Here is a 21543-nt window from a genome sequence, read left to right as displayed (position 1 = left end):
ATAGTGAGCTGGTAAATATCTAGAAAGGGTAGAAATAGGAGCTGGGCTCAGCCAATATATTTTAGTTACACTAAGCAAGAAAAGGAAAAGAAACCACTGACTATGACAAGCGACATCTAGAAGGGAAATTTCTGTTGGAAGATGCTAGATAATAGAAGACAAGAGAAGGAACACTCAATTCAGCAGCTCCTTTAAGGCCTGTCAGATTTTGGGAATTGCGCTGAATTTGGTAGAGTACTCAGGCCAAGATCTGCCCCATCTATGTGGGGCATTCAGACTGGCCTCTATGATGGCTAACTTGGTGGCAAGCATGTTGCAGCCAGCTTTTACAACTGATTGTCACTGCTTTGGGAGGACTCATCTTGTTGAGCTGACAAAGCTCACACAGACACCAGTAGCACAGGCAAGACTAGTGACAGGCAGGGTGAGTTGACAGCAGCACTCAGGTGTCAGAGGACAAGGCAACCATACTGAGGGGATTAGGGAAGGCTCCACTGGGTCCACATCTGAACGATGGCTGGTGCTTGCACAGGTAGAGGTAGGAGAACATACAGGGTGATGGGAACTGCACGTGAAGCAGCCCAGGTCAGGACATGGGGTGTCAGGTGTATCTTGGACGGAGGGTGTGAATAGACATGGGAAGCAGGAGAGAGAGGTCAGGGCTGGGCTGTGCAGTGCCTTGATCATGGGTTCGAGCAGAGGCCATGACAAGTATGGGAACCTATGAGGAACTCTGGTCTGGAAGGAGCAGGGCTGGTTTCCATACTTGAGGAAGAGGAGTTTAGCAGCTCCCGTGAGATTGGAACAGGGAAACCAGAGTCAGAATTTGGGTTGCAGGAGACCCATGGACATGCATGCCAAGTCCTGACATATAGGGTCTTTGGGGGTGATGGTGATGTGGCTATTATAAGGCTGTACATGGGGTAGAGGAAGAGGATGGTATTATAAAGGGACTTCCCAGAGATCCTCACCTGGTCTATCACTGGATCAAACCTCATGGCTCTGGGAACAGGGAGGCTGATTATATGGTCCAGGCTGCAAGTGCAGGAATTTGAGCATTGTCACTCTGTGTGACAGTCGCCTGCTCTTGGTCAGGGGCCTCTCCTGGCCCATCAAAAGTGCTGTTTCTCTGAACAAGAGGCTAAGGGAGAGTTGGGCCCAGCTGGGAGGGATGCAGTGGCCATGCTCCTGAGGTGCCACGTGCCCGTCTACCAGCCTGGCCTTTCTGTCAGTGCTTGTGGTGTGAGGCGTTCACACAATGCTGCTGCTCATGACAGCGTTTGCCCCTCTCCACCAAATGTATGCCTTCCACATTTATTGACACCAACACTTTGGGCTTGTAGACTATGTAGTCTGCCTTGTGTGGGGTCAGAAGAGCAGGGACATCTGGGCATACCTAGGATGGTGCTGATGTAAGCATCACACCTGTCTTTCAGGCAGGTTTCACAATGAACACAAATAGTACACATTCTGTACCTGGAGAGACTGCCTTTCGGGATAAAGGGGAGTGGTAATCACCTTCAGGGCTTGCTTTTACAGTTCTAGCGTTTTAGGAGTAGCCTTGGTAAGAGATTGATCTGTACTTTATACTTTGATGATAACATAATAAAAATCTTTGCCCCTTGCAGCTGATCACCCTCAGTTCTTTATCAGAAGAATATCAGAAGGTTTGCAATCTTTTTAACAATACGCTGCCATACTACTATGTTCAGAAGATCGAGCGAGTCCAGAACCTGGCTCTCTGGGAAGTCTACCAGTGGTATGTCAAGGGCTTGCTCTCAGCAGGCTGATGACTTTGTCCCCTCACACTTGTACATAGTGGGCTAGCTGCTTACCAAATGGGCCCTGGACTTCAGGGACAGTTCCAGATGGCAGCCACTGCTTGCCTAGTGCTGCTGGAATTGGGAACTGTGTTCCTGTTTTTTAATCTATCTCATCATCTTTATAGCTTAGTGCTGCATGTCCCCTCAGAGAGACGAGGGAAGAAAGCCAGCACTTGTATTCTGCCTCCCTAAAGATCAACAGGATGGTCCAGTATAAGTCACCCACACTCTGGAGAACATAAAGCTATTGTCCTGACAGCCAGAGAGTAGGGGTCTTCTTTTTTGCCTGAAGACCAGCATGTTCTTGGGCAGTTGTCTATGTGAGCTGGGGAGGAGAATCACAGCAGGTCACCATGGCAGGCCTGGGGTTCTGCTGACCTGTCCCCACAAAAGGTTGGAGTAGTCTCATCTGTGCTCTGGGCCAGTGATAAAATCAAGCCTCATGGTGCTGGGAACTTACGGGAGAGGGGACACAGATGACCCCCCAGTGAGCAGCTGTCTCAGGTTCCCCCTGCTAAGCTCCATGAGGAAGCAAGGGGGTAGGCACAAAGCACGTCTGTCTTCCCAAGGCTGGTCTGCTTTGGGCGTTCAATTTGCTGCTGGAGGCCTAAGGCTGTGGAGGGAAAGGCTTCCCTCTGCTTTTCATCCAGGTCCTGTGTTCTACCTTTCCCTCTCTGGCCCATGGCTGGAGTATGATGGACTTGGATCGTGACACTTATGATAAAATGTGTTTTCTTGGGTCAGGTGGCATGTATTTGGTGGTAAGTGCTGTCTGTCTCCAGCACACATTTCTCTCCTGTGATTCTAGGCAAAAGGGGCAGATGCAGAAGAGAAATGGAGGGAAGGCGGTGGATGAGAGGCAGCTGTTTCATGGCACCAGCACTGGTTTGGTTGACGCCATCTGCCAGCAGAATTTTGATTGGAGGGTCTGTGGTCTTCATGGCACTTCCTATGGCAAAGGTAAGGGTGAGGGCAGCTTGCACCAGCATAATCAGGCCTCGCTGCACTATCCAGGGCTCAGGAAACCGTTTTAAAGCAATTGATGGGGGTGGGGCGGGGGCGCAGTGTAAGCTGATAAGCCAGTTCATACTCAGTGAGGAATGGCCCTGCCATCTGTGGGGATGCCCAGCTGTTGGCACCCTTCCTCTCACTCCTTTGTGTGCAACCAGGAGCCTGACCCAAGGGTTAGCATGGGCAGTCCTGCTTAGGCTGGGGTTTTGCTTCCTTAAGAGATGGGCCTATGTCCCTGTGGAGTGGAGGCCTCGGGAGATGGTGAGCACGAGTCAGGAGAGGAAGGGTGCCTACCCAACCAACCCTGTGCCTGCACTATTTTGTAAGAGTAGAACTCTGAACACCTCAGATATATGCATGTAAATATGCCATTCTAGCTATTTGGTGAGTTATCTGAGTGTTTTTCTGTCCCTTGGTTATTTTTAAACTTTATTTGGACATAATTTCAAGGTAAGTTGCAAGAATATTTTAAAAAGTCCTGGGAAAAGTCCTGCATACATTTACCTAGATTCACCTGTTTTAATATTTTGCCATGTTGGCTTTATACCCTCCATTTTTTTCTGATCCATTTGTAAGTGTGTGGCATATGTCATACTCCTTCACCCTTTAACACTTCCTAAGAAAAAGGACATTATCTTCTGTCATCACATGGTTACTAAATTGAAAAAATCTCATAGTGATGTGATAGTATAATCAACAATCCCTGTCCCAGTTCCATCAGTTGTCCACAACTTAGCCTTAGTCCAGCATGATGACTATGGTGTCAGGATGGATGAGAGCCAGTGGAAGGTTGTAAATCCAAATGTATAGGTGGCAGCTTCCAACTCAAGTTCCCCTTAAACAGGGTTCATAATTGTATGCATTGGGCTGCCAGTGTGGTTCTATGTATGGGATCTTGGTCACTTTCCACACCAACCTTATGAAGTTGGGCATGACAGCCCCATTTTATAGCTGAGGAAACAGGTTTGGGGGTTAAGTAGTGTTATGCCCAGAGAGCCTTATGATTTGACTGACATATTCAGAATGTGAAAGGAGTTTTCTGTCTGTTTTGTGTCCCCCCTGATGCCCTTCATGGGGAAGGCTGGAGAAAGAGGGAGGATGGAGGACAGGAGCAAGATGTGGTGACAGAGGAGCAGAGGCCATTGGCATTGCCTGGTTGGCAGGATGCTAGAGCCCCTCCTGCCCGGCTGCAGCTGTCCTCCCAGTGCCCAACTAAGCCTGTGTGTGTTTTTGCAGGGAGCTACTTTGCCCGAGATGCTGCATATTCCCACCACTACACCAAATCCGACTCGAAGTGCTACACGATGTTCCTGGCTCGGGTGCTGGTGGGCGAGTTCACCCGAGGCAATGCCTCCTTAGTCCGCCCCCCGGCCAAGGAGGACCAGGGCAACATTCTCTACGACAGCTGTGTGAACAGCATGTCAGACCCTTCTATCTTCGTGATCTTTGAGAAGCACCAGGTCTATCCAGAGTACGTCATCCAGTACACCTCCAGCAAGCCTGTAGACGGGGCCTCCAGCCTGTTATCCCTAGCATCCTTTTTTGGTATCCGGCAGTGAGCACGAGGATGCATTTCATACCTTTCAGGCTTGTCTTCCTTGAAATAGCTATTTGGGAAAGTTTTTTTTTTTTATAACAAAAAAGCTTTTAATGAACTGTTTAACATTGACTTTTCAATGAAGTTACCTTCTTAATCTCTTGCTGATGATAGTTTTTGGTTTTAAGTAATTTTTGAGCTTGATATGGGCTAACCAGTAGTGATTGTAGGTGAGATTTTTACTAGGGTAAGTTTTACATTTTACTATTTTTGTTGACTTTGCTACTGATTGGTATCAGGCACAGAGTTTCTAGTTAACTATTTTATGGATTGGTTTTAATTTTTAATAATTTCTGTCTATCTCTAGTGATTTGGTTTTTCAGGGTCTTAGTGGCATTATTCGACTTTTTATAGCCTATGTACAGAAAAACCTGTCTTGTGGCCTAGGGAGGTGCAGTCATGGTGTCTGTTGCTCTGGTTCTAATCCAGGCAGCTCTTCTGCTGCTTCTCCTGGGCTCTGGCCTTGGAATTGGTCCATATATCACATCGTCAGACACATGGCTACTGTGGGGTGTCATTCAGTCCCTGCGGTTTCCCTTTGTCATGGGCCTAGCACGTGAATGCTTGTTCCAGCATCTTCTAAGCGCACTGGACATCCTCCGAATATGGGTTTTATATCTTTATGAGATTTGAATACCTGTGCTGCAGATGTCACAATATGGAAATAAAATAATATTTATCTCAAGTGGGTGACGACTGAAGTCCATTCTTCAGCATCGTGTATTGAGTTCCTGTTGGGTACAGGAGCTTTTCTGGGTGTTGGAATATCACAGAGCCCCTGTTATTGGCTTCGGGGGTGCTATGTCTAGTTTATCATGAAGCTGAAGAAGCCCCTTCCACAGCCCTAGGAGGGGCCCCAGCTATATGGTCACATGGTCATACATTTTGGTTAAATTTGCAAGTTACATCTTAGTATTTTTCTTTTTTTTCCCATTTCATACAAGTTCCAAGCCCCACAAACCTAGAATCACTGTATGTTGTGGACATGGAGGAGGTGGGTGTGTCCTTTGTGTGTCTTCCACACACAGCAGGTTGTGGAGTCTGCTAGACACTGGCTGGCTCTTGTCCAGAGGTAGAGGGCTGGCAGGGAAGCTCCATGATGTGAGGCTGTCTGCCCCTTCCTGGGTGCTGTACCCATTGGCCCCCCAGGTTCATTCTACAGCCACAGTCCTCTCCTGACCTGCACCCTTCTTCCCCTCACCTTCCTAATACAATATGTTCACTCTCCACACGATGCCTCCAGTTCAGTTGGTTTGTCCCAGAGAGTGATCTGGAACTTGACACAGGTCAGCTAATCAGGCCAGAAGAGAACTGAGTTAAATGACCTGAAAAATGAAGAAGCAATGACAATACTACCTTTTTCACCAGCAGGACCTAGGTGTATATGTTATGATTTTCAGAACCTCCCAAATATTTCCCCCACATCCTGACTAATCTTGAAATTTCATTCATTGCTTTTTGATTAGGTCACTAGTCCTCCTACCGTGTAGGTGGGGGCCTGTGGGGTGTCAGAGAATCATTAAACAGGTGCTTGCCTGCTAAGTCTTTTTAAAAAAATTTATGTATTGATTTTAGAGAGGCGGGGGAAGGAAGAGAGAAAAAAATCTGTCCCACTTATTTATGCAATCATTGGTTGCTTTTTAAAATTGTAAACATTTTTATTGATTTCAGAGAGGAAGGGGGAGGGAGATACAAACATCAATGATGAAAAAAAATCATTGATCGGCTGCTTCCTGCACACCCCCCAGTGGGGATCGAGCCCACAACCCATGCATGGGCCCTGAAATCAAACTGTGACCTCCTGGTTCATAGGTCAATGCTCGACCACTGTGCTGTGCCGGCCAGGCATTGGTTGCTTCTTGTATGTGCCCTGATTGGGGATTGAGCCTGCAACCTTGGTGTATCGGGATGTTGCTCCAACCAGCTGAGCTACCTGGCCAGGGCTGCCTATTAAGTCTTAAATGTAGATATACTGATCCTATGCTTTTTAACCATCTGGCTCCTGGGAGCCGAGGAGTGGGAAGCAGGAATGGTCTTTTGGGGAATTTTAGTGGGAAGGATGGCAAGAGGAACCTGGGATGGGAGAGTATCAAATGCTCCAGAAAAGTCATGTGAGCTATGAAGACTGCAGACAACATGGATTGGCTGACCTTTGAGAAAGCAAGTCAGGGAAAGCAACTACATGGACTGGAAATTCAAGAGGAATGGGGGTCCATGAGGCCAGGTTGTAGGGTGGGCATGGGGAAAGCTGTTCCTCCTGTGTGGGCACAGGAGGGAGTGGGCACTGTGATGAGAAGTCAAAATGACCACGACTCAGAATGTTAATGCAAAGAGGTAGTGGGATCCAGGGCAAGTGTGTGTGTGATAGCCAAGAAGTTGTCAGGAGGCCCAGCTGGGATGCAGCTGGAGGGCTTTGTTCAGGACCTGTCAGTGCCATTTCCTGCCCCGTGTTAGCTGGTGCTGGGCGTGAACAGTGGGCTTTAAACAGCCTGGGGATGTGTGAGTCCAGCGATTCTAGCCCATTAGGAAGCCTGACTGCTGTGTCTGGAGATTGTGACCACCTGGATGGAGAAGGGGAGGGAAGCCAACAGAGTTGATGGGCTGGGGCAGGGGTGGGCAAACTTTTTGACTCGAGGGCCACAATGGGTTCTTAAACTGGACCGGAGGGCCGGAACAAAAGCATGGATGGAGTGTTTGTGTGAACTAATATAAATTCAAAGTAAACATCATTACATAAAAGGGTACGGTCTTTTTTTTTTTTAGTTTTATTCATTTCAAATGGGCTGGATCCGGCCCGCGGGCCGTAGTTTGCCCACGGCTGGGCTGGGGTGTCAGGTGTGGACCTGCACCTCAGCTAGGGAGCCAGGTGCTCAGCTGGGCCCTTCTGCAGGATGAGGTTCTGTGATGGCCATGGGGGGTCAGGGACTGGGGGAGACAAGTGGGGCCATCAGGGGAGCAAATGGGTCACCGGGAATGGGAATGGATGGTTTTTCCCAGTGAGTCTGAGCCCTGGGCTGGGCATCTCGAAGGGGCTGGGTTCCAGAGATGAGCAGGTGGTGGGCAGCAAGTGTATGAGAGGGCTGTGATGGGCTGGTGGGACCTCCTAGAGCAGTGGTCGGCAAACTGCGGCTCTTTGGCCCCTTGAGTGTGGCTCTTCCACAAAATACCGACTTCTGCGCATGCGCCACGAAGTTTCAATCGCACTGTACATGCGCGCCCACACGTGGTATTTTGTGGAAGAGCCACACTCAAGGGGCCAAAGAGCCACATGTGGCTTGCGAGCCGCAGTTTGCAGACCACTGTCCTAGAGGACGGGCAACAACCAGGGCTGGGGCAGTGCTGGGAAACAAGGCTGCCTTCCTCTCAGGAACTTTCAGGGGAGCCCTTTGGGTGAAGCATGGGGAGCTCTGGGCTGGAGGGAGAAGACTTCACAGCAGAGGCAGCATTTCCAGCCACGGATATGTGGCAACCTATTCTGCCAGCTCACCTGAAACAGCCTGAACTTTCTAAAGGTGCGTCAGCATCTGGGTAACCCATCCATGTTCACAGATTCCTATTATCTATACGACATTTAGCCCCTTAATGCTGCTCAGAGGTCAGATAGAGGAAAAGGTCTTTGATCTTGGTCAGCCTCCTTGCTTTACAGATGGGGAAACCAAGGCTCAGGGAGGTGGCAAGATCATGGCTGCTGGTGGGAGATCTGGGATTCAATTTGCAAGTTCTTTGTTGAATTTAAACTTCTCAGCAATACAATAACTACTTTTTACTAACATTCACCTCTGTATTTTAATTTCTTGATCAAAATTAAGAAAAGATGATGATGCTCTTAAAAAGAAAAAGTACACTTTAGCCTCTATCACTTTTCTGTACATTGAAACTTAAGAAGTCGGTATTACCCTACCTAGAAATGTCAAAGAATAATAAAGCTTTTGAACCACCTTTGAAGTTGAACTTCTGAATGTCATTGCCTCAGTCAAATACTGCAAAGCACCAGAAGCTGAAAAGGACTATGAGCTGGTACCATCAGGACAGCTCAGCACAGTGCCCCTGTGTCGATTCCTTCCATCCTGAGGCCAGGACAAAACCCCAAGTTCTCAGTCATTTTGTCAAAGCTACAGTTTCACTTATTTATCAGCAATTCCTTATTGAGAGAGGGGGATCTGTGGTTCAAACACCATTGGCAAAGACAAAACTAAGCGTAACAAACAAACGTTTATTAAACATTTAGGAAATGTTACGGAAATGACCTCTTTTATACTTGTATGCCAGGCACCCTTTAAATTACTTAGGTGACGTTTCCCCCAAATCCGAATTTCCACAAGGCTTTTCTTTGAATTAGAAGGTGCTGTTGTAACTGTGTCAGCGGGAGACAACCTTGATGTAGACACCATTTTTTGGACTTAGGGCAGATTTGGATTCTAGCTGCAGTGGTACCTAAGATAGAGGAGATTAAAATATTTGTCACAGTTAAACAACCACAGGAAAACATTCTTGGAACCGGGCCTGAAGCAGGGTTATGGAAATTCGGCTGAGGTCTCAGAGAGTTGAGCCAGGAGCGAGCAATGCAGCCTCCCATCAGGACCCCTCGGACCCAGCAGAGCTGCCTCTCCAGGACTAGGCACTGGGCCCTGCAGCACTGGTGCTCATCCCCCCTTTCCTGTGTTAATAATTCCCATTTATTCTCCCAAGAACCCTGCAAAAGAGGTGGTAGTGGCTCACTTTGCAAATGAAGAAATGAAGGTTCAGAGAGGCCAAGTGACTTGTTCAAGGTCACATGACTAGAAAATAGAGAGCCAAGCCTCAAACTCTTCTCATCTCCATCTCCCTCCCTGTGCCCAGCCAGACACTGAGCAGCCGCTCTGGGAAGGACTCCTGCTCAAGTGTGCTGTGGTCTGACCTCAGTGCCATGCAGAAAGCTTTCCTTATGTCTTACAAGGAAGATCCCTGGTGGGCTGGGGTCTTGGAAGAAACACCAAAGAAATACTTAAGAAGCAGGGTAGCCCCTGGAGCCATATGTAAAATGATGGTTCAGTGGCTCACGTGAACCCTTTCGAGGAAAGGAGTCACCAGGCCTTACTACTGGGGCCTTGGCAGAATTGTCAGATGTCTTTGAGGATTATAGTTCAGATGGGAGACCAGTTTTATGCCCCAGAAGCAAGATGGTCTAGACCTGTGCTATCCTGTACGGTAGCCACTAGCATTATGTAGCTGTTGAATGCTTGAAATGTGGTTAGTGGAAAAGAGGGGCTGAATTTTTTATTTGATTTCATCATTAACATTTAAATAGCCACATGTGGCTAGTAGCTCCTGTATTAGTGCAGGCCTAGACAAACTAGAAACACCATTGGACTTCAAAAAAAGGAGGTCATTTGGGGCTAGCGAAGTCAGGGAGGGCTTCCCGGAGGAGGTGACTCCTGAGGTGGGTCTAGGAATGGGAGAAGCCATGTGAGCAGAACTTCTCAGGAGTCACTTCGGGATTTGAGGCAACACCCAGGAATGTGGAGGATGGGACTAGACTTGGGGTGGAAAGTTGAAGAGATGACATTCCAGGTTGGGGCAGTAGCCTGAGCAGGTAGAACGCTCTTAGAGTGGGAAGTTGGGGTGGGGAATGTAAAATGGGCTCAGATAAGTTCTCCCCAGATCAGCAGGCTCCAGACTCATGGCTGGTTCTTGAGCTGGGAAGTGCCAGGCATAAGCAGTGGTTGGGGACATTGGTCCAGCCACTGTACTGTATGTCAAGATGAAGGGTAATGAGGCAAACCCCAGAAGGAAGTCTTGCACACGTGGAAGACCTAGGCAGTCAGACCTGCCTTCTTTCTCTGTTCCCTCATCTGCTTTGGCTCAACTCTGTGCTCCCAATTTGTCCCTCCTGTCTCCAGCAGTGACCATCAGAACTTGGTGGACAATTTCACATCCAATATCTTTTTTAGCCCAACTGAACTCCTTATTCCTCCTGGACCAGCACCCACCCTAGTCTCCCTGTTTGCTGGGGGAGAGGGGCAGTGCCACTCTGGATCTAGAAGTTGTCAACATCTGTCACTGTGTCCTTATCTGTCCCCTATGCGCTCTGGTCCAGGTCTACTGCTGTGCAGGGGAGTTCCAAAAAGGCATGGAGGAGAGCAAAGTTCCTGTTGTGTGGGGAACAGCTAGCCCCTTGCAGACAGGCTGCTGGATGTGGAGGAGAGGGAGGGCTTGGGAATGAGCAAGATCTGATTTGAACCCCAGTTTCTTCACTCTCGCTAGTCATTCATTTGCTTGTTGATGTTTGTTGAATGAATGAATGAGCATCTACCAAGTGCCTGGCATTAAGCTGGGTGCTGAGGCACCGAACAATAAATATGACAAACTTTTGTTCCCTGTCCTCACGGAGCCTGTAGTCCAACTGTTTGACCTCAGGCAAGTTACTTAACCTCTTTTTAGCTCCTCGTCTGAAAATGGGAATAATAAAACCTACTTTGGATTCTCTTTGCCAAGGAGGGAAGGGCTATAGCATCATGAGGGCTAACCCTACTGTACAAAGAATAATAATAATAACATTAGGCCAGCTGCAGTGCAGACAACGCGGTGAACACGCCTGAGCCTGGAGCAGCAGGGCTCACCTGCAGGGGGCTCACCTGAGTCTCAGGGCAGACTTCAAACCGGAACTTGCTCAGGAGGTGGAGCAGCGTCAGCTTGACCTCCAGCAGCCCCAGCCGCACCCCGAGGCAGCTCCGGGGACCCGCTCCGAATGGCAGGTAGGTGAAGGGTCGCCGGCACCTCTGGGCCTCGGCCGTGAACCTGTGAGGCAGCGCAGTCAGGGTTGGCCCAGGACACCCGCCTCCACTTCGGGGCCTCTTCAGCCACTCGGTCTGGCTGAGGGTCCCCTACATCAGAGGTGACGATCCTACCAAGCGGGCCTAACCTCCACCGAAGGCAACAGAATCCCGTTTTCTCTTGGGCCTGTCCCCAAACTATGGAGCTGGTGGCTGCTAATCCCTGAGCTTTCGTTCCACCCCCCTCCTCCCTTCCTGCAAAGGCATTTTGAATGAAAAGAATCACCTGGACAGTCAATGTTGCCCTCCTGCCCTCCTACAGCCCATCGTGCTGTTAACGAGCCTGCGGGCTCACTATGACCCAGAAAGGTAAGAGCCTTAAAGAAACCACAGCCCTTACCTGGACCCTGGGCTCCACCTTCTCCATCAGCCAGAGGTGACACCAGCCATACTTCCTAAGAAGGGTCCCTGGGCCCTGGTCCTCCTCTCCTGCCCCAAGGCCAGGTCCTGCCAGCTGTCCTTGCCCCTCTGGTTCAAGCAGTGAAATTGAACTACTGGAGGCTGTGGTACTTGAGCCACGGAAGGCCTTCCTCAGAGGAATTGCCTATCTGCTACACATGGCAGCGTGTGCCACACGTGTTCGGTGGCAGTAAAGCTAGGTGACAGCCACTGTTGTGTGGTAGCCAGCTCACGTCTTACCACCTCCACACTTTTCTGGGCCCAAGGTACCCTGGACCCCCCATCCCCTTTTTCAACTGAATATTAATGCAATGTTTGTTTCAAAGATGATGCTATAAGCCCAGCGGCCACTGTTTATGGTTCCTGATCTTTATTTCCAGGAGCTGCTGTGCAGCAGGGTATAGTATTTGTCTAGGCCCCACTGCCCACAGCTTCCCTGTGGCTGGTTGTAGAGCTGGGGTTGGGTCCCCAGGAAGTTGGAAGCGCTGAAGGTGGAGCCCACCTGCTGCCTGACAAACCCTCCCTGGCCAGATCGCACAGGAAGGGATAGAAATGCGTTCTTTTGAGGAGGGGCTGTGGATACCGGTGCAGACATTTTAAGCCTGGGAGCCTAGAAATGAAGTGTAAACAAGGGACCACATCCCACGTAGGGGCAGGAGGGGGTCCAGGTCTGCCATGTTAGTCTAGCTGGTTCTCATGAATTCCTGGAGAAATTGTGTTGATCTTCTTGTTTTGGATCAGGCTCCATTTTTTAAAAAGGAAAAGATGTTGTGTTACTTTCCCGTGCACACCTGAAATATGATCCGGTGTCCTGTGTCCTGGTTTGAACAAACAGAGGACACCCACTTGAAATTGCCTTGTTCCTTGCATGCAGTGCTGCTGAAATGCTAACTCTGGATTCTGTTTGGGGCTTTTAAAAGTGGTACAATATGATTGCCTTGGCTTTGGACAGGGGACAATGGTACTAGATCTTTACCAAATCTGGGTCTCCAGGCAGCCACCTACAGTCTCCCATCGCTCACCTCCCTCAGGGGCCCATTTGAAGGGGCGGTGCTCACCTCTCGGGGTCAAAGGCCTCTGGACGTGGCCAGTGCTCAGGGTCATGGTGTAAGGCGCCCACAGCCATTTCGACCACTGTGCCCGCGGGAATGCGCTGCCCCAGCAACTCGCAGTCCTGTGCCGCCTCCCGTGTGAACCTGGGGGGCGGGGGGGGGGCGCGGGGAGGGAGGGGGGAACAATGGGTCACCCCGGCCTTGATGCAGAGTAGAGATGAGGAGAGCTAGGGTGGGGCGATGCTGGGACAAAGGGGTTCTGGGTCTGAAGTGTGGAATGAGGGACAAGGGAAGAGGAGGCCCTGTCCCCTTCGGGGGGTGACCAAGGCCTACCCACCCCACCCCATTAAGTCTCTACTGCCCAGGACCCTGCAGCCTTGGCCAAGCATGTCAAACTCAAAGGCTAACAGGGGCCAAATAAACGAGGCATGTGGCCTGCGGGCCACGAGTTTGACATGCTTGCTCTAGGCTTTTTAGACTGGCCTGGCCCTTGGTGAAAGCGCAGTCACTGCTCCTTCCTTCATCCAGCCTGAAGCCCATCTTATGCCTGGGTTGGGGGCACATGGGTGCCTTTGAAGGGCTTATTTCTGGTGAGGGTTTACATGGCCACACCCTCCCTCACCCCTCGCTTTACCTAAAGGAAATTTGAGTTTGAAAATCTGTTCCCCATTCATTGTCTGTGTCACTATGGATAAGTTCCACCAGAGAGGAATGTTTCTGGTCAGATGGTTTATTTTATCGAATGGCCATGGCATAATCCCTTTTATGTTCTATTTTTAAGGGCTAGACTCTCTATGTTTGCATATGGACAGACAATTTCTGGAAGAATTCCTAAACTCCCATTATCTCCTCTAGGGGGTGGGACTGGGGTGGAGGATGGCAGGGCACCAGGCTGACAACTTTTTCTTTGGATCCTTCTGTGTTGTTTAGTTTTTTGGGGTATTTTTTAGGTTATAAGCATATTGTTTTGGTAATATAAATAATTTTTAAAAAATTAAAAATAATCTATGTTGGCTTTTGCTTCAAGTGGTAGGACTGGGCTTCCCTCAATATCTTAGAGGAGATAAAATTATTATATTAATTATAGCTATAAAAGATATTAACAGCAACAGCAGCTCCTTGCAGCATTCATCACTCTGTTATGAGCGTTTAATATAAGAGTCAGGAGCCTGAGAGGCAGGGCTGTGGGGCCCCATTCAGATCCTCAGTTACTAATGCAGTTAATATGTGTATGCATCTGGGAGCAAAACCCCAGTTTTGAGCAGGAAGATGGGGGGAGGGGTGTACAACCTCAGCTCAAAAAGGTTCAAACAAGGCTACTCCCTGGCCTCCCTTCTTTGTCACCTTTACCGGAAATAGCTTGGACCTGGATGCAAAGCCCCCTACAAAACAGAAAACAGGGCCTCCCTTCTGAACATGGTGGCCTCTCTGGCTCGGTTAGGCTGCATAAAAGGCCAGAAAAAAAATCTCTGAATTCTACTGCATAGAAATTGGACTCACATTAATAACCTTTCAATAAGAATTATGTTTTTCACAAGGGCCATTCTGAGTTATTTTTATAGATGAGGGTGTCAGTCAAGTTGTATCAGTGCTTGGGAAAAGCTAGCAGGCTTTTTCTGAGATTAAAGGAATAATAAAATGGAATAGAAGAATAGAATTAGACTAGACTAGACTAGAATAGAATAATAAAATTCTCACTCTCTTTACATTCACCTCAAATCCTATGCCTGGGCCAAAGCGAATTGGCCTCTTGTTTGGGTGAGAATAATGATGGTTTGCCTGTCTCATTTTTGTTGTTTGATAACAGAAATCAGCAGAGCTCAGTTTAAAATGCCAATGGAGTAGGGGTAGAGGAAGGGGAGGCCCAGGAGATCATGGCGTGCCCGGGGTTGGAGCAGGACTGGACGCTGGCCACTCGACGCGAAGCTCAGTGCCTCTTGCTCTTTACCTCATACCTTCCATGGCCGGCTGCTCAGAGGGGAGCGCGTTTTCCCATCACTATCCCACTGACTCTCACTGTACTCCGTGGGGCAGGCGGAGCAGGCACGTGTGCCCATTGGACACTCAGGACACAGAGGCACAGAGCAGTACAGGACTTACCCAAGGTCACACAGTAAACTCAGGGCTGGGCCAAGACTGTCCTGACTTTATATCTAGACCAGCGATTTTCAACTGGCGTGCCATACGACTTTTTAAAACGTGCAATACCTGACTAGTCAGGGGCCCTGACCTCTTTTCCCTTAGATTGTCAAATTAAAAATTGTCAACAGCCAACAATAATAGCTGTCCAGTGTGAATGAATAAAAATTATACCTATTTTTTTTGTCAGACCTGCAAAAATTATACTTTTTGGCATGCCACAGACTTTTAGTAATTAGTTAATGTGTGCCATGAAAAAGGTAGAAAATCACTGGCCTAGACCCATTCTGTCAGTATAGGTCACTGCACTATATGACTTTATGGGGGAATTTTAACAAATGCATCCAGGTACTCTGGTTTCTGTCCTGCCCCGGAGGGGGAGCGCCAGTGTGCTATTTCCCAGGAGCGATGCTGTTGCCGGCTTGCTCACATGGTGCTGCGGGTACAGGCCAGCAGGAGGACTGGAGAACTGGCCGCGGCATTTTGTGTTTAAGAGCCTGTTCACTTTGTCACTCAACACGTCATCTATTCAAGGTCTGGTGATGAGTTTTTGATTGAGTTTAGATCCAGGAAATGATGTGTCTTTGATGAGTTTATACACTTTCCTCCCCCTAGAGAACACGACTGTTCAATTCAGCTGAGTTCCCCCTGTGCCAGGAGCCCCAGCACCCGGCGGGCCTGACCTGGGACACCAGTGTCTCTGGGGCCCCCTAAAGGCTTCTTTCCTTTTGACGGTCTTTGTTGTGTCCCTGAATGTCTTATTTTGAATTTTCTTTTAATGTGTTTAGCAGCCGCCCAAGTTCTATTAGAAGGACGTTGGATATAAATCATTAAAAAACAAAGATTGGATACAGTTTGCTCTGCGGCTCCCTCCAAATCAGGGAAGGCCCGTGGAGTCACTCCTCACCCTGGCGCCAGGGGAGCAGGCAGGCCTGGCGTCACCACTGCTCCCAGACAGGTGACAGAGCCTCGTGTGCTCGGGGACCACGTATCATGACTCACACCCTGGAATTCTCTACATTTGCTCTGGGCCTGAACATATTGGACAATATCTACAAACACACTCTCTAGTGATGTTTTTGGAATATAATTTCAAGATACCTGCAAATCATCCACATTTTCTTATATCTCCTTGTGGTTTATTCATTCATAGAAATGTGGATGGACTTTATTGTGTGGCTTCTGATTCTGGAGCCTGAAATCTAGACCTGAAGGGAGACCCGGCTCCATGAGATGCCCGGTTTAGGGGGACTTTGAAAGAAGCAGGTGGCCTGGTTCCGGCTCTCAAGGCGCCACAGGCTAGTGTGGCTGGATGTACAGTGGAGACAATTTACAGAGCAGCTGAAATGTGTCCAAATATAACACGAAGCATAGTTAGGGCCGAAAGTGCCGGGGAGGGAGGCAGTGAGGAACAGTGCGGCGTGCGGCGTGGCGCAGTCAGACCTTGGCTTGGAACTCCGAAGACGGAACAGGTGTGGGCTGTTGGGGACCAGGCCTTGGCAGCCCCCCCTGGAATGTCAACTCCAAGGGCACGGGTGTGTCTCTGTTTTGTACGTGGCTCATTTCCTAGTGCATGGCACAAGGCAGATGCTCAATAAAAGCTGCTGAATGAAGGAAGGAAGGAATGGACCAGGGGAGTGGCGAAAGCCATCTAACGCTGGGAGGCCAAGGAGACCAGCTTGGGGTGGGGAGGAAGGTCATGTTGAGACGCTTATTGCTGTGGTTACTGCATGGAAGGCATTACACTGGGTGCCCCCAGGGGATACAAAGAAACGTAAGACTCAGATCCTGCCTCCAAGGAGCTTGAGTCCAGCGTTGGTGATAACGCAGGTGGTGGCAGACGGGACAGGTGAGGACCCCAAGCAGTGATGCTGAAGGGACCTGGGGCGCAGGGTGGGGGTGTGAGCCTACCTGAAAGCCGGTGGGTACATCCTCAAGGTCTCTGCGATCACCATGTCCAGGTAGGGCAGGCCTTCCTGGAGGCTGCAGTACTCAGGGGCCATCTGACCGAGGGATGTGACAAAGGGAGAGTGTCGAGTTAGACCAAGTCACACAGCCTTCTGTCTTTTCCCTTCACGTTAGAGTCCTGCTCCAACTTGAGCAAACACTTAAATGGAACCCCCACCAGATCCAAAGCTGACACACCTCGATGGTATGTGATGAGCGCCCGCATGTCCTGTTGAGCAGAATGTCCTCTGTGCTTGTTTCATGGTGCTACTAGTATACTATTGAGGCCAGGCAGGCCCAGCCGGGGGCTGGGGTCTCTGAGTGTCATGTAGAGAAGTTCAGTTATGAAACATCGTTGGCACTTATGGAGACCTGGTGGTGCAGCAGGCTACGCATTGTACAGACACTACCTTATTTAATCCTCCCAGCAAACCGGCCAGACAGCTAGTAAATGAGGAAACTGTGGTTATAGGGACTAATAAAGTTACAAGACAAATAGTAAAATAGACAAAGAAGAAAGAAAAGTTTGCAACATTTATAAAGGATTAATAAATAGTAACAGAACCCAAAGAGCTAAGAAGAGAAATTCATTAGAAAAAGGGTCAAAGGCTATGAAGAGGCAAAGCACAGAAGAAGAAATACAAATTGTCATAAGGATACAAATGAAAATCATGAGAGTCCATTTGTCACCTATCAGATTAGGAAAAGTTGGGAAATATTGATTAGATGCTGGGGGAGGGGGAGGTATGGAGCTAATAGTACCCCATCGGGGGAACCCTGACACCCCCTGACGACTTCCACTGCAGTGGCACCGTCCCACTCTGGCCCTCACCCTGCAAAACGACATTGACCGAAATGACATTATTCGAGGACCCGCCGAACTGAGTGTGTTCGGCACGGAGGCCTGAAGGTCTTTGAGGGGTCGCAGCCTACTGTGGGTTTGGGTGAGCCTGTTTGGAAGAAAATGTGCTAAGACGGACTAAGGGATATTTGTATGATGAAGTCAAAGTCTTCATTTATTCTTTCCCTGGAGGAGCTTTTAACTGTGCTTCTAAGCTTTTGGCTCAACTTGCACATGTGAGCATTAGTGTGGCCCAGCAGTTCTGATGTGGTGGAACATGAGCTGCAGCAGACAAGCTTTTAATACAGATGGATGCTTGGGCCCCGCCCCCTCATTTACTTATTCATTCAACCCAGGGAGCGTTGGTCCATACTATTGATTTGATTATTGGTCTGAAGGGGAGCCTGGGACCCATCTTTTCTTTTGAAGTCCTTCCCTCCCCAGGTTCTCGTGTGTAGCCTGAGGGGTCAGACCACTGCTAGTCTTCCTGTCTGTCTGCTACCCCAGGATCCTCCTTTCGGGATGGGGTGGAGGGAGGCGCAGGCCTCTATGTTTTAATGGGACTATGTTTTATGTCCCGGTCCCATTTACAGACCAGCCTACTCTCTGGGACCTAGTTTTGCCGGCCTGTAGTTCTTTCAGGAAAATCTGGGACAAAGGGGTTGTGAGCCAATCCTGCCAGCAGAGGGCAGCAAATGTATGGCAAATGGGGACTCCCCGAGAGGCTGGGCCCCAACTCAGAATCTTAAGTTAGACCAAAAAGGACCTTAGAAATCATGAATCCAGATTCTTCATCATAGAGGTGGTAAAACAAGCCCCAGAGAGGGAAGCCATGAACCTCCAAGTCACACAGATGGAACTTGGAATGGAAACCCAAGCGTTACTCATTCAGCAATCCCTCAAACACCTACTGTGTGCCAGGTGGGGGGCTAGGTGCTGGGATCCAACAGGATCAAGTCTCTGCTCCATGGGGAAACAGACTCCTAAGTAAGTCCTTATACTGACTGTGGCCTTAGGAACGGAAACTATAGCTCTTTTTTGGGAGCTCATTTATTTACTTGTTCATCCAACCCAGAGAGAGTTGGTGCATACTATTGACCAGGCACTGTGCTAGGCACAGGGACATTACTTTGAGACCCACTGAGTTACAGGATGGGAGCTGTGGGAGAACTGACAAGGGGCACACATCCTGGCATTTGGATGGGGCAGCTGCTAGAAGGAAGTGATGTGTAAACAGAGATCCTTACAGTGAATAAGAAGAAGCAGGTGAAAAGTGGGTGGGCTTGTTGAGATGCTGGTTCAAACCAATAAAAAAAAAAAAAGTCAATCACAGGGCCTTGGACCCTGAGGGATATTCTGTGTGCTTAGGAACTTATGGTTTATTTTTAGTGGGATGATGGTATGGTGGGCGTGTTTTAGAAAAGAGCCCTTTTCTTTTAGAGATATATACCGAAATATTTACAGACAACATGATGAGATGCCTGGGATTCCTCTTTGATGGAAGTGGGGTAGGGTGGGAGTTACATGAAACTAGAGTGGCCATAAGTTGACTCTGGTTGAAGTCAGGTGATGGGTATACCCAGGGTTTATGCAATTACTCTTCCAATTTGTGTAGGTTAAAGCTTTGTTTCCGATAAAGTTAAACTACTAAATAGACATTTAAACAGCAGGAGTGGGTAGAACAGCCTCTGCAAAGACTCTGAGCTGTGTTAAAGAATTAAAAATGATTGCATTGGGTGGCCGAGTGGGAGAGGGGACACTGGGGGCTGAATCTTGGACAACAGGGAGCAGGTCTCCAGGCACAGGAGGCAGAAAGGCTCCCACCGGGGCAAGCCTTCGGGCAGCGTCAGAAGTCGATGAAATGGGGAGGGGATTGTACACAGTGGTGGAGGCTGTCAGAAAAGCAAGGCAAAGGCCGTTTGCTATGTGGGTTGATATGCTACACATTTTTCGTTGCCATCTAGAAAAAACTAAGAGAGAAAAAATTGGGGGGTGGAGGAGAATTCACGAGAAGTGAAGAGGAGAAGGAAGGGATGCTTAGTCAAGGAAGTGCTTTTCCTTGAAGAGCAGGCTGGCCGCTCACCCCGAGTGTTGAAGATGGAAGCAGCATCTCGCAGGCAGGAGGCTGGACCGTGGGCTGAGCGTTCCTGTGCTGCCAGCCTGGGCCTGCTCAGCCCCCTGTCCATCTGGTCAGGCGGGGTCTGCCTGCCTGGAGTGTCAGGGGGCCTTGGGGGGGTCTGAGCAGAATATTCTCTATGTCCAGACAGGACACATGTGAAGCACCTTCCAAAAGATGACTTAAAAAGTGGTCCCTATGGTTCGTGCCCACCCAGGGACGCAAAAAAAAGTGGTCCCTAGAGGTTTTCCCTGACTCTTGCTGCACAGACCAAAGAACTCAGAATCAGAACCGGGAGGACTCTTAAAGTCAGCCTGCCTGCTTCCCCCACAGGGTGTCCTGCAGTCTCGGTCCTTGATCGTGGCCCTGCCTGGAGTTGTCACCAGGTTCGGCCGGGGCTCCATCCTGGATCCATGGCCCATCAGCTGTGGCCTTGGGCCAGTTGCCAAGGCAACATCAGCAGGTCACCTGGTCTGTAAGTTGGGGTCATGACAGTTCCCCACCCATCTCTAGGGCAGGGTGGACGAGCCGGTGAAAGGTCTCTGGAAACTGAATGTACCAAACAAGCTGATGATACTTCTGTTCGGACATATTCAGTAGCAGGGAGCTCATTTCATCGGGAGGCCCTCCGTTGTGTACGAAACTGTAAGGATGCGTCAAAGAGGAGAGTGATTCTAAAATCTGATAGAGTTTACTTCGGCTGGGGCTTACTTCATAGCATAAGTAACTGCCCTGAGAAGGTTGAAAATCAGTATTAAATATTTACTAATACTTAACATTGGGAAATATCGACTAAATACTTAATGGATAAATATTGGGAAAAATAGAAAGTTAAACAGTAAACTGGATCTTTGTGTTGTGGTTTACACTCCCAATCCAGCATTCCTTCATTTCTAGGGAGATTTTTTTCTTCTGCGTTTGATTTTGAATGGGCAGTAATTCGAATTTTATTTTTAAGGTTCTTGGTTTCTTAGTGTTTAGATCATATAGGTTAGGATCTGTAAACCGATATCTAAACGCAATAAGTAAACTGATGGTTAAAGGAACTTCATGGAAAATCTTTAGATAAAGCCCTTGAAGAGAAAAATCATACTGCTCTTTCCTATTAATATCGCTTTGCTACATTTAGATTATTGTGTACATTTTCTCTGTAAGCCAGACACACACACACACACACACACACACACACACACACACACACACTGAGTCACCCACATCTACAGACACACCCTAAATATGATGTGGAGTGTACATGAGAAAAAGAAAATAAAAAATGTCATTGCTTTCAAAAAGATTTTTCCCAGCCCTAACTGGTTTGGCTCAGTGGATGGAGCATCGCCTGTAGACTGTAGGGTCCCAGGTTTGATCCCAGGCTTGATTCCCATCAGGGGCACATGCCCAAGTTGCGGGCTCAATCCCCAGTAGGAGGCGTGTGGGAGGCAGCTGATCTCATCATTGTTGTTTCTATCTCTCCCCCTCTCCCTTCCTCTCTGAAATCAATACAAATATATATAAAGAAAAAAAGATTTTCCCCAGAGCCCTGGCCTGTGTGGCTCAGTGATTAGAGTGTTGGCCACGCACCTAAGGGTCGTACCTGAGTTACAGGTTTGCTTCCCACCCCCAGTTGGGGTGCATGTGGGAGGCAACCAATAGATCAAGCAGGTCAAACCCATGGCTCACGGGCCACATGCCTCATTTATTTGGCCCATTGTTAGCCTTTGAGTTTGACATGCTTTCAATAGATGTTTCTCTCTCTCTCTCTCTCTCTCTCTCTCTCTCTCTCTCTCTCTCTCTCTTTCTCTCTTC

At 48.8% G+C, this 21543-nt stretch overlaps 2 protein-coding genes across 4 annotated transcripts in view; one reads left to right on the top strand and one right to left on the bottom strand.

The window, feature by feature from the left end:
• PARP12 (poly(ADP-ribose) polymerase family member 12) overlaps positions 1-5116 on the top strand; it is a 50016-nt gene extending 44900 nt beyond the window's left edge. For 2 of the 3 annotated variants that reach the window (XM_023764821.1, XM_023764820.1), the window contains exons 10-12: positions 1629-1759; positions 2632-2783; positions 4071-5116. In XM_023764821.1, coding sequence (XP_023620589.1) covers positions 1629-1759; positions 2632-2783; positions 4071-4393 — 606 coding nt within the window. In that variant the 3' untranslated portion in view covers positions 4394-5116. The remainder of the gene's footprint in view (positions 1-1628; positions 1760-2631; positions 2784-4070) is intronic. The other variant, XM_023764822.1, reaches the window with a different exon arrangement.
• A 3513-nt stretch (positions 5117-8629) lies between these two features.
• TBXAS1 (thromboxane A synthase 1) overlaps positions 8630-21543 on the bottom strand; it is a 152213-nt gene continuing 139299 nt past the window's right edge. The window contains exons 11-14 of the mRNA XM_006101347.3: positions 16745-16836; positions 12701-12838; positions 11046-11208; positions 8630-8865 (exon numbers count right to left, since the gene is read on the bottom strand). Coding sequence (XP_006101409.1) covers positions 8791-8865; positions 11046-11208; positions 12701-12838; positions 16745-16836 — 468 coding nt within the window. The 3' untranslated portion in view covers positions 8630-8790. The remainder of the gene's footprint in view (positions 8866-11045; positions 11209-12700; positions 12839-16744; positions 16837-21543) is intronic.

The sequence above is a fragment of the Myotis lucifugus genome, unplaced genomic scaffold, assembly GCF_000147115.1.
Source record: "Myotis lucifugus unplaced genomic scaffold, Myoluc2.0 scaffold_351, whole genome shotgun sequence".
Taxonomy (NCBI): domain Eukaryota; kingdom Metazoa; phylum Chordata; class Mammalia; order Chiroptera; family Vespertilionidae; genus Myotis; species Myotis lucifugus.
Note: the sequence above shows the minus strand (reverse complement) of the source record. Positions and strands in the feature narration are given on the sequence as shown.